The sequence below is a fragment of the Neovison vison genome, chromosome 7 (assembly GCF_020171115.1).
Source record: "Neovison vison isolate M4711 chromosome 7, ASM_NN_V1, whole genome shotgun sequence".
NCBI classification, from domain to species: domain Eukaryota; kingdom Metazoa; phylum Chordata; class Mammalia; order Carnivora; family Mustelidae; genus Neogale; species Neogale vison.
Genome location: NC_058097.1, coordinates 29,371,484 through 29,384,007, shown reverse-complemented (window position 1 = coordinate 29,384,007; position 12,524 = coordinate 29,371,484). Strand labels below are relative to the sequence as shown.

The 12,524-nt window shown below is 40.9% G+C and overlaps 1 protein-coding gene across 1 annotated transcript in view; it reads left to right on the top strand.

Annotated features, from left to right (window-relative positions):
* FTO (FTO alpha-ketoglutarate dependent dioxygenase) overlaps positions 1-12,524 on the top strand; it is a 373,822-nt gene that overhangs the window by 148,732 nt on the left and 212,566 nt on the right. The window contains exon 5 of the mRNA XM_044256132.1: positions 11,288-11,367. Within this exon, the coding sequence (XP_044112067.1) occupies positions 11,288-11,367 (80 nt within the window). The remainder of the gene's footprint in view (positions 1-11,287; positions 11,368-12,524) is intronic.

Genomic DNA, 12,524 nt, shown 5'->3' with positions numbered 1-12,524 from the left:
AAGATTTTATTTATTTATTTGACAGACAGAGATCACAAGTAGGCAGAGAGAGGAAGGGAAGCAGGTTCCCTGCTGAGCAGAGAGCCTGATGTGGGGCTTGATCCCATGACCCTGGAATCATGACCTGAGCCAAAGGCAGACACTTAATCAACTGAGCCACCCAGGTGTCCCAATGATGATGATTTTTTATACTTGCATTAAATAACCATATTTGAAATTATTTAATTACTTTTATGTTCACTGGTAATTTATATAATGTGGAGTTTTTCTGTCTTTTAAAGATTTATTTTTTAAATTGAGGTATAGTTGATACGTAACATGATATTAGTTTCAGGTGTACAACATAATTATTCAATGTTTGTATACATTGTGAAATGATCTCCACAGAAAGTCTAGATAACATCCTTCACCTTATATAATGTGAAACTGAATAAAGAAAACCTCATATATAATAGAGTTGGGGGGGGCAGAAAGGGGAGCTGTCATGCCCTACCAACTCATCATCAAGTTAGAGGCCAGTAGGAAGATGCTACTTTACTGCTCCAGCAACAGGGAGGGAGACTTTTCCCTGGCCCTGCAACAAACAGCCCAGCCAATGAGAAACTGCCACAACTCAGCCAATGAGAAATTACCACCACCCTGAACTCTCACTTTCTTCCAATGAACTTTTGTTCAGGCAGCCCCTCCCACCTCCTCCTCTTCCTCTATAAAATAGTGTTCCTCTTCTTTGTTGTCTGAAACTGCCTGTGGGTTTGGCATAGTTCATGCGTCCCCTGCCATTGTTGGTATAAACGCATTTTGCCAGTTAAACTGTTTTATTTTCAGGGTCAACGGTAGTTACAAGAAGTATGTGTTTTTGTGTGTGTGTGTGATAAGAAATTTTAAGATCTACTTTCTTAGCATTTTTTCATTACATTATATCCCTGTGACTTGTTTATTTTATGATCAGTTATTTTATAACTATACCTCTTGACTCCCTTTACTCATTTCTCCCACTCCTCATACCCCATCTCAGGCAATCATCAGTCTGTTCTTTGTATTTTTGAGCTTATTTTTTTTTGTTTGTTTGTGTTTTTGTTTTAGATTCCACATATAAATGAGATCATATGGTATTTGTATTTTCTGCTAAAATATTTCACTTTAGCATAATGCCCTCAAGGTCCATGCATGTTGATGTAAACGGCAACATTTCATACTTTTTTTTTAATGGCTAGATAGTGTTCTATTGTATCTGTATACCATAATTTCTTTATTCATTCATCCATCAATGGACAGTTAGATTGTTTCCATATCTTGGCTGTTGTAAATGATGCTGCAGGGAATATGGAGATGTGTGTGTCTTTTTGAGTAAGTGTTTTCATTTTCTTTGGGTAGTACCAAGAGGTGGAATTGCTGGATCATAGAGTAAGTCTATTTTTAATTTTTTTGAGGAACCTCCACACTGTTTTCCATAGTGGCTGTACTAATTTATACATTACCAAGAACAGTGCAAAAGTTTTTCTCCACAACCTTGCCAATGTTATTTCTTTGATGGTAGCCATTCTGATGGGTGTGAGGTGATATCTCATTGTGGTTTTAATTAACATTTCCTTGATGATTAGTGATTTTGAGCATCTTTTCATGTACCTTTCTTAGAGAAATGTCTATTCAAATCTTCTGCCTATCTTGAATTGGATTGCTTGTTTTTTGCCTTTAAGTTGTATGGGTTCTTAATGTATTTTGGATGTTAACCTCTTACCAGATATATGATTTGCAAATGTTTTCACTATCCCATAGGTTGCCTTTTCATTTTGATGATGGTTTCCTTTGTGGTGCAATGTTATGTATGTATGTATATATGTATGTATTTGAAGGAGGGAGTGGCAGAGAGAGAGAGAGAGTCTCAAGCAGACTCTGCACTGAGCATGGAGCCCAACATGGGGCTCAGTCTCCCAACTCTGAGATCATGACCTGAGCCGAAATCAAGAGTCCAATGCTTAACCAACTGAGCCACCCAGGTGCCCTTGTGCAGAGCTTTTTAAAAAAGTTTGATGTAGTCCCACTTGTTTATTTCTGCTGTCATTGCTTTTGCTTTTGGTGTCGTATTTAAAAAGTCATTGCTAAGACCTATGTCAGGGAGCTCACTGCTCCGTTTTCTTCTTACACCATGGTTTTAATGATTTAAATAAAGTGTAGTCTCTAACAAGTTTTTCATGAAGGCTAATGGCAAGAGAATGGCAGTAGCTTATAGTCTCTGAGTTTTTATATTATCTGAGAGTGACTTTCTATACCTTAACAGGCTGCTTCCTCATTAAATAGCTATAGGATTCTTGCATGACAGACTTCCTACCTGGAAACTGTAGATACTGCCCCCTTGAGTTCTGATATTTGGTATTAGAGAGGGTCTGAGGTCATCTTCATTTTTATTCTACCACAGTAAATTGTTTCTTTCTTTGAACATTTGTCATATTTTGTGTTCAGTATTTGAGCAGAATATGTTTATGTACTTCAACCACCATTTTGTAGTCCAGAGTCCTTTCACAACATTGGGAAATACTCTTGTGTTAGTTCTTTGTGGTTCTTTCATCTGTCCTTTTTCTGTTGGCTTTCTAAGATTCTGCCTGTATATAAATTTCGGCTTCCAAAATCTGTCCCTCATTTCTTATCTCTTCTGTCACTAATTTTCATTTTTCCCTGCAAGTTCTAGGTGAATGTTTTGAGTTCCCTCATCCATTTCAGTAATCTGAGTTTTTTGTAGGCTGTGTTCTGCTGTCCACTCCATCTTCCATCATTTTAAATGAAGCGACACTATTAAAAAAACAATCCACTCCAGGCGATCTTTCCTGATTGCAGACTGTTCCATCTTCGTGTCTACTTTCTCCGTTTCCAGAGGCAGTACCTTCCTGAAGCAAGTGTCTTCTTAAAATACTGAGAATTTTATTCTCAATAAATTCTCAATAACTTCTCTTATTGAGAATTTTATAAAAAATTTGTCCTGTCAGTTTGAGTAAAACCTTTTGAGCAGAGATAGTTTCAAAGTGCTTCCTTTCCTGTGAACTGCCGTGTTTTCCCATGAGTCTGGTGATTTCTCCCTCTGTTTCCCCTTACAGAAGGAGGACTAGTACTCATTTATAGGCAAACTGGTGTTGAGATGGTTTCTTTTGAAAACTTGGCATACGTTGCTGGCCAAAACCTTCAGTCGAAAGGAGAAAGGACAAAAATGTATCTATTCTTCCATGGCCAGATAATAGAGTTCATGAACGGGCGTGTCCTATGTGGTGTAGGTGCTTGCTGTGTGGGCAAAACATGGCCGCTTTGACCATCCTCGGCATACCTGCTTGCTCCGGTTTCTCACCTCAGCAAGGCCAGGCTGTCTTCTCAAAGTGGTGCTTGTACCAGCAGCACGTCCTGGGGTCTCTTGCCTGAATTTAAGGTCACCCCGCAGAGGCAAGAGGTCCGTTCTTCTTTTCAGTTCAGGGGAGAGCGCCGTTCCTGGGATCAGCTCACTGTGTTTACCAGAAAGCTACTTTTTCAGAGTAGACATGAGGCAGCCCTCGTAGCCCCTTCTTTAATCTCATCGCGCCTAACTGTATCCAGAACAACCCCTTGCAATTTCTAGCATATTAAGCACCTTTCTCTAATATTCAGTGCTGACAATAGCTTTGGCCTAATCGAATAGCCCCCTGACCATGTCTTTAGGGAAGGGGGCATGTCGGGAGGCCTGAGTCTGTACTGACATCTTGCCAGGAAGCTTCCCCTCCCCCCTCTCGTTGGCTATTAAATTCTGAATATGTTCTCAGTCATGGGTGTCCCCATGTCTAGGAAAAATAAGGTCATAAATATTAAGATTGAGCGATGAGAATGGACAGGTGAGTAAGAATGAAAAGCTTCAGTGACTGCGTGAAGCCAGGAAGATTGGATTTCAGTATTGGGCCTATTTAGCTCAGAAGTGGGCCTTTAGTGAAGCTCCTGATTGTTACTTTAAGAAATTTGGGATGAAATAGGTCTGGTAACACACCGGACAACAAAACCAAGGAAGTAAGGGGCTGGGTTAAATGTGGGATGGCCAGCTCTGTTGGTCTGTGCGGGAGGGGGGTCTCAGCAGGTGGGATTGCAGGAGAGTCGTGGGCATGAATCCATCACCCTAGCAGAAATTATGCCTTTGCATCTATGGTCTTTTATATATGAGATGAGATTTCATGCTACAGTGGATGTCCACAGCTCCCTTCATCCACCAGCAGAGCACACGGCATTTAGCAAGCAAAGAGTGAGAGCTTCTTATGTATTTGTTTTCTTTTTTATATATTTTTTTCTTTTTAAAAGATTTTATTTATCTATTTGACAGACAGAGATCACAAGTAGGTGGTGTGGGGGGGGGTTGGCCAGAAAGCAGGCTCCCTGCTAAGCAGAGAGCCCAAAGCGGGGCTTGATCCTAGGACCCTGGGATTATGACCTGAGCCGAAGGCAGAGGCTTTAACTGAGCCACCCAGGCGCCCCTATATTTGTTTTCTTGAACAAATTCTACTAACTCGGATTCCCCTTGAATATAGAATCACTCGTTAGCTATATTCTGAAATAGCTCTGGCAGATAGACATTCTTTCACATTTTCCTCCAAAAAATGATGAGGTGGCATCTTTTGTGAAGCTGGGAATGTCTTCAGCATTATTGCTTCCAATGTACAGTCCGTGAAGTCGGGACCACTTGTACAGCATTTATCTGCAGAGTTTTAGATAAATTACAGGCTCGTGGGTGAAAATTACAAGGTTCTTTCTAGAAGCCATAAAGGATTAGGGACAGTTGGGAGCAATTTCAAAGTTATTTGATTTGAAGGTTGCCAGGGATTTGAGTAAAGGTACAGGCCTCATTGTCTCACTTCAAATGTTGAGTTTGCCACCTGGCCTGCACGAGGCTAGTTGGCCCTCAGTGGAACGAAAGTACTTAAGCAGTGTTCATTAAGAGGTTTTCTCTGGGGCACCTGGGTGGCTCAGTCCATTAAGCTTCTACCTTCGGCTCAGGTCATGATCCCAGGGTCCTGGGATCAAGCCTCATGTCGGGCTCCCTGCTCCCCTAGATTCTGCTTCTCGCTCTCCCCTTGCTCTTTTCCCTTTCTTGTGCTCTTTCTCAAATTAATAAAATCTTTAAAAACATGTTTTTTCTTTCTGATGTCCTTGGATCCTGGTATTAATAGCGTGGGAGCAGTAAGACTTCTATTTGGGTAGGTGAGAAGGGCATTTATGTACTTCTTAGAAATTGATTTCGACCCTTTATGGGAATCTGGCCAAGGGAACCTTCTCCAACCTCTGCTTTTTGTTTTGTTTTGTTCTTTTGATTCTTAAACTCCCTTTAGGTAAAATAGTCCAGGTTAATCAGAAATTCTTAGGTGTGTCCTTAACCAGAGGCCGCAGAGTGGGGCAACCTGTGAAGGGGAAACTGGTCATTCAGCCTTCTTCGTCAGACTTGAAGCCACACTTCTGAGCCTGTCCGCCCAGACTGGACCACCTTCGATGCTCCATTCCTTTCTTGTCCTTTTCTTCGCATTTAAAATTCCACGTTTGGGGTGCCTGGCTGGCTCAGTGGGTTAAGCCACTGCCTTCGGCTCAGGTCATGATCTCAGGGTCCTGGGATCGAGCCCCACATCAGGCTCGCTCTTCAGCAGGGAGCCTGCTTCCCTTCCTCTTTCTCTGCCTGCCTTTCTGCCTACTTGTGATCTCTGTCTGTCAAATAAATAAGTAAAAAATCTTAAAAAAAAAAAGTCTTTTAAAAAAAATAAAAAAAATAAACTTCCACGTTTGTCCCTGATGTCGCCATCCTCACCTTTCACTGCATTTCGTGATACCCTTTATACAACAACCTAATGTTTTGTGACATAATCACCCTCAATCCAGTTTCTCCGCGAACCCCCCCCCCAATTCCTCTTAATTTCGTTCTCTCCCCTGCTCCACTTACCCAATCCATTAGCTGGTCTTATTGTTTTTGTCTAAAACATTCTGGATCTGGCAGAAAAGTGCCAGGGAGGTCTTACTCACACCTGGATCACGTTTTTTTCCCCCTGCTTAACATTTTCTCATGGTTTCCCATTGTATCTAGACTTAAGCCCCCAGTTCTGACCATGACCAACGGAGGCCGCCTCCATCTGTTCAACTTCCCCTCTCTACCGCGAGCACCATGCCTCAGTCTTAAGTACGACAAGCTCATTCCCACTCCGGTGCCTTGGCCCCTACTCTTCCTCCGGCTTCTAGTCCTGTCATACCAGACACTGATATTGCCAGGATCCGCATTGTTCAGATCTCAGCCAACTTAACTCTCCCCAGCGACAGTTCCCTATACAGTAGTGCGTTACTCCCTTTCCCCCCTGCCCCCCACCACCGCTAACTCTTATGCTTCGGAAACTATTACTGATTTTCTCCATAGAAACTCACATCTGAATTTCTTGTTTATTTACTGATTCTGTATCTTTTCCATCGTAATGTCACCTCTGTGAGAGCAGAGACTTCGCTTTGTTCTCTGTGCCCAGAATAGTGCTTGACACAGAGTAGTTGCTCATCCAGATTGTAAATTACACGATGCAAATAAGTGTTTTCTTCTGCTGTGAGAATCCTCTGGGAGAGGAGCTGTGAAGGTACATACTTGTATATTGGTCTCAAGAGTGTGAGCTATGGAGTCTTTTTTTTTTTTTTTTAAAGGTTTTATTTATTTATTTGACAGACAGAGATCTCAAGTAGGCAGAGAGGCAGGGAGAGAGAGAGAGGAGGAAGCAGGCTCCCTGGTGAGCAGAGAGCCCGATGCGGGGCTTGATCCCAGCATCAAGCCAAAGGCAGAGGCTTTAATCCACTGAGCCACCCAGGCACCCTGGAGTCTTTTTTTAAAGATTTTTATTTATTTGTCAGATAGAGAGAGAAAGAGAGAGAGCGCACAAGCAGGGAAAATTGCAGGCAGAGGGAGAAGCAGATTTCCCTGTGGAGCAAGGAGCCTGATTTGGGACTCGATCCCAGGACCTGGGATCATGACCTGAGCTGAAGGCGATGCTTAACCGACTGCGCCACCCAGGCATCCCAAGAGCTGTGGAGTCTTAAAGCATCTTCCAAAGAATTTTCAGTTGATAATTAAAAATATATATATAGAGAGAGAGTTTATTTTTTAAGAGCAGTTTAAAACAGCTCCTAGCAAAGTTGAGCAGAAAGCAGAGAGAGTTGCCCTATACCTCTGTCCCCGTGCATACACAGCCTTTCCCACTACTGACATTCTGCACGAGTGTGGTACCTTTGTTACAATTGATTAATCTGCATTGACACGTCGTTATCACCCGAATCCATATTTTACATTAGAGTCCACTCTTGATGTTGTATATTTTATGGATATGTTTTATGGATTTAAAAAATGTATTATGACCTATATCTGCCATTATAGTATCCTACAGGATAGTTTTACTGCCCTAAAAATCCTCTGTAATCCTCCTGTTCGTGACCTCCCCCACACCCAACTCCTGGCAACTTTCTACTTTCTCTGTAGTTTAGTCATTTCCATAATATCCTATGATTGAAATCTTAGAGCATATAGGCTTTTCTGACTGGCTTCTTTCACTTATTAATATGTATTTAAGTTTCCTCATTTCTCTTCATGACTTGATAGCTCATTTCTTTTTAGTGCTGAATATTATTCTATTGTCTGAGTGGGCCACAGTTGACTTATCCACCTACTGACAGACATTTTGGTTCCTTTCAAGTTTTGGTAGTTGTTCATAAAGCTGCTATAGACATCAGCTCACAGGTGTTTGAGTGGACATAGTTTTCAGTTCACTGGGGTGAATATCAAGGAGGCCAATTGCTCACTCTTACCCTGAGGGTATGTTTAGTTTTGTGAGAAATCACCAGACCAAGTGGCTTTCCAAAACAGCTGTATCATTTTGCATTCCCACCAGCAAACGAATGCATGTTCTCTTGTTCCATTATTGTTGTCAGCTTTTGGTGTTATCAGTGATCAGTGGATTTTGGTCATTCTACTAGGTGGGTAGTAGTATCTTGTTTTAATTCTCAGTTCCATGGCAAATGATAATGAGTGTCTTTTCATATTCTCATTTGCAGTCTGTACATTGGTGAGGTGTCTGTTCAGATCTTCTAGCCATTTCTTCCGTAAAGTTTTTTTTAAAAAAATAATTAATTAACTAGTTAATTAATTATGAGAGATCACAAGTAGGCAGAGAGGCAGGCAGAGAGGGGGAGGGGGAAGCAGGCTCCCTGCTGAGCAGAAAGCCTGATGCGGGGCTCTATCCCAGGACCCTGAGATCTTAGTCCAAAGGCAGAGGCTTAACCCACTGAGCCACCCAGGGGCCCCCGTTGTTGAGTTTTTAACAGTTCTTTGTATTTTGAATTACAGTCCTTTATTGAACATGTCTTTTGCAAATATTTTATCCCAGTTTGCAGCTTGTCTTCTTATTCTCATGACAGTGTCTTCTACAGAACAGTTTTTAATTTTTCTGAAGTACGGTTTACCAGTTATTTCTTTCCTGGGTTGTGCCCTTGGTGTTGTAACCAAGGAGTCGTCACCATGCCCAAAGTCATCTAGATTCCCTCTTATGTGCCATTCTTCCTCTTCCGAGAACCAAATTATATTTATGTTACACTGATCAGTAGTGTCTTACAGGTCATTGGTGCTGTTTAATTTATTAGTAGTCTTTTTTTCTCTGTGTGCTTCATTTTTAGGTAGTTTCTATTTCTGTGTATTCTAGTTCACTGATTTTTTTCCCCTGCAATGTCTAAAGTGCTATTAATCTCATTCAGTGGGATTTTTTAATTTCAGGTACATTTTTTCATCTTTAGAATCTTCATTTTATTTATTTATATGTACGGAAGATATGTATATGTGAAAGAACAGAAAGATATGTATACATCTTATATATACATATGTGTCATATATCATATGTGTCATATATATCTTTCATTTCTCCTTTTCTTTTTTAATAAGATTTTAGTTTTTAATTTATTTTTCATTTTTTTAAAAAGATTACATTTCTTTATTTGAGAGAGAGAGCAATAGAGAGGACAAGTAGGGAGGAGAGGGAGAAGCAGGCTCCCCACCAAGCAGGGAGTTGGACATGGGACTCAATCCCAGAACCCTGGGATCATGGCCTGAGCTGAAGCACTTGATTAAGTGACTAAGCCACCCAGGTACTCCAGATTTTTTTTTTTTAAAGACTTATCTTTCAGAGAGTAGGAGACAGAAAGAGAGCACGAGAGGGGGAGGTTCAGAAGGAGAGGGAGAGAAGCAGTCTCCCCACTGAGTATGGAGCTTGATGTGGGGCTTGATCCCATGATCATGACCTAGCCAAAACTAAGAGTTGGATGCTTAGCCAACTGAACCACCCAGGTACTCCCATAAGATTTTATTTTTTAAGTAGTCTCTGTACCGAATATGGAGCTCAAACTTATAACCCTGAGATCAGGAGTCATAAGCTCTACCAACTGAGCCAGCCAGGCACCCCTCTTCTCGCTTACTTCTCAAGTGGCTGCTGGATATTGTGAATTTATTTTTTGGGTATCTGATTTTGTTAAATTCTTTTAAATAATGTTGGGCTTTGCTCTAATGACTAGTTAAATTATCTGGAATAACTCGGATACTTTGGAGGCTTGCTTTTAAGCTATTAAGTGGATCTAGGGCAGCCTTTGATGTAGAACTAATTTAGTTCTACTGCTAAGATGATGCTTTTCCAAGGACTCTATCCATTAGCTTATGTGGTAGGAGCCATTCTCACTGCTGAGAACACAAAATATCCCCAGCCCTGTGTGCACTCGGAGATTTGTTCAGCCTGTGATTTGCTGGCGCTTCTTTTCCTGCCCTTGGGAAGTTTCCATTCACACCTGCAGAAGTCAGTGCTCAGCCAAAGACTTGGAAGGAACCCTTCTGCACATGTCTGCTTATTTTCTGTCTGTACAGGTTCTCCTATTCCAGTATTCTGTTTTACAGATCCTTGTTGTCTGGTTTTCCTAAACTCCCGTCTCTGTCTTCACAATTCAACAAGATGGAAAACTGAAAATTCTAGGTTCTCTTTGACTCTCCCTCCTCCCACCGCCACTCTGGCTTTGCAACTGTTGCAGGGAATAAGCTAGGGCAATTTTAGCCTCACCTATTTTGTTTCTCCATCTTTGGGATTGTCTCTTGCTCTCTTTTGCAGTGTCAGAAACATTTGTTTTGTATTTTTTGGTCCGTGTTTAGAGTTGTGTAAGGTAGAAGGGCAAAGCTTGTCACTGGTACTCAGAACGTCCAGAAGCAGAAGACCTTCCGTTGATGTTTTGCATTTCCATTATTTGGTTCAGAAGTTCATTTTGCTGCCCTGTAAGGGGTGTGGTGGTTTGGCCTTTTAGCTGAAATCATTACAAATGTTGGTATCTTGGTAAGAAGTCTCTGTTGCCTATGTAGGAAATCACCCAGTGCTGGGGAATAGTACCGTTCTATTCTCTTCTTTGTAGTAGAGAAAGCAATGTCCTAGGCAGAGGTGGTAGGGATTTTGCCTGACATGTGGCATCATTTCTTAGAATACGCAACAACTTGGCCATCGGTTTTTCTTCCACTGCGTGTGGTTTTAGGCTTATTCTTCAGCTGATGAATTCACCACCTACTCCATTCTTGGGCTGTGAATCCACAGGCTTGAATTCTGTCTTGAGAGCCAAAATTTTGCAACTGCTGAGTTGGTTGGTTTTTTGCCTGGAAAAGTTGTTAGGGCAAAATTGATACTTTGATTGGGGAGAGAAAGAGGCAGATTTTCAGATGAAAGCTGTTCCACCCCAAATAGTATAAAAATTTTTTGGCTTATTATCTAAACTCATGGGTAGAATTTGATGTATCATGAGAAGGAGAAGTTCATAAACAGTAAGCTTAGTGGTGAGTGGGCATCATAGGACCACACATAAGTAGGGAAACCATGTATCTATCCTGTTTGCTAGAGACAGTCCTGGTTTACACCTGTTGTCTTGGAATAATTAACATTCCCTTTTACTCTTGGAAGTGTCATAGTTTATATATATAAATATATATATATATACACACACATATATGTATATATGTATGTATATATTTATATTTATATAACATATATGCATTTATGTATTTATATTTATATACATACAGAGTTATCCTAGTTATAGAGAGTGGTTTAAAGAGTACAATGTAGGTGTTAATTCCCTGATTATTATTGTCCTTGATTGATGGACTTACTGTTTACTCTGTATTTTTGTTGAATAGTTTATAGTGACTAATAAATGTGTGTGTGGTTTATTTTATTTTATTTTTTAAATTTTTGTATTTTTCCTACAGATGATCTCAATGCCACCCACCAACACTGTGTTTTGGCTGGTTTACCACCTCGGTTTAGTTCCACCCACCGAGTGGCAGAGGTAAGTGTAAATAAAAATGTGATTCAAACTTTATTGAATGTGACAGCAGTGGTTGAATGAGCAATTTTGCATGGAGTTTTGGAAGAGTATTTGATAGGAAAATTGCTTCCATCGAACTTGATGTTAGCCTTTATTTACTTGCTTTTTTAGCATTGAGTTGTGTGGGATACAGTTTTAAAAAGTGTGTTCACAGCGTGGGATTAGTATATTTTGCTTCTTTGTGGTTCTGTTTCTTGGAGAAGGTAAAATGCTATTGGCAGGTGTTGCTAGTTAGAGATTTTCTAAGGGGTTTGTGTCTGTCAAGGTCAAGGACAGAAGATGGCCAGAAGGAAATGGGGAGGGTTTGTGTGCTTGTGCATGGGTTAGCTGTGACCAGGCTCCAATGGTTGAGAATTTACATTTCCCTTAACTTTTGGGTCAGGCTTCTGGGCATGTGAATGTAAATTAAGGAGAGAGTTAAGAACAGTGCCTAGGAATTTCTGAGCTCTCCAGTTGGGTTCATAACCCAGACTTTATTGCTAAATTCTGCCACCACTTGGAATGGCTGGATAGTCAGCTGATTAGACCAGTTCAGAATGGAAATCTGGGAGGTGGGAAAAACTCTTAGTAGTCACCCTGGGGTACTGTGTGATCGATTAAGGGTGGCTCTAGAGAGCAGGGGAATAGTCGCGAGAAGGCCTACAAGTTGACCTCGTATCCAAGCCTGTTATCTGTGCTTTGCTTTGTAGATTGACTTTCCGTTGTGCCACAGGGGGACCCGGGTGGGAAGTTGGACAGAAGTGATGCAGATACATTCATATATTTCTGGAAGGTCTTCTAATTGGCATATTGTTCGGAAAGCTATGTGGGGATATGCAGAAAGTACCATAAAAATATCTTTGATCTCATAACACTATTATATTTAACACCTAGGAAACAATTCAAAGGAAACATACATGCACACATATGAAAATGCTTATCTGGAGTGACTAAGAATAGTGAAGAGCTGGTCAGAACATTAGTTCCTCTTTAGGGCATGACTAGTTAATTACCTGAGTGTCACCTCAGTGAGCAGCCATCGAAAATACTTACCTTGAATACTTAAGTACAGAGAAAAACAGAATAGACACTGATGGGTACATTCTGATCACAGCTGTGTGGACAAAGAATCATGTGCA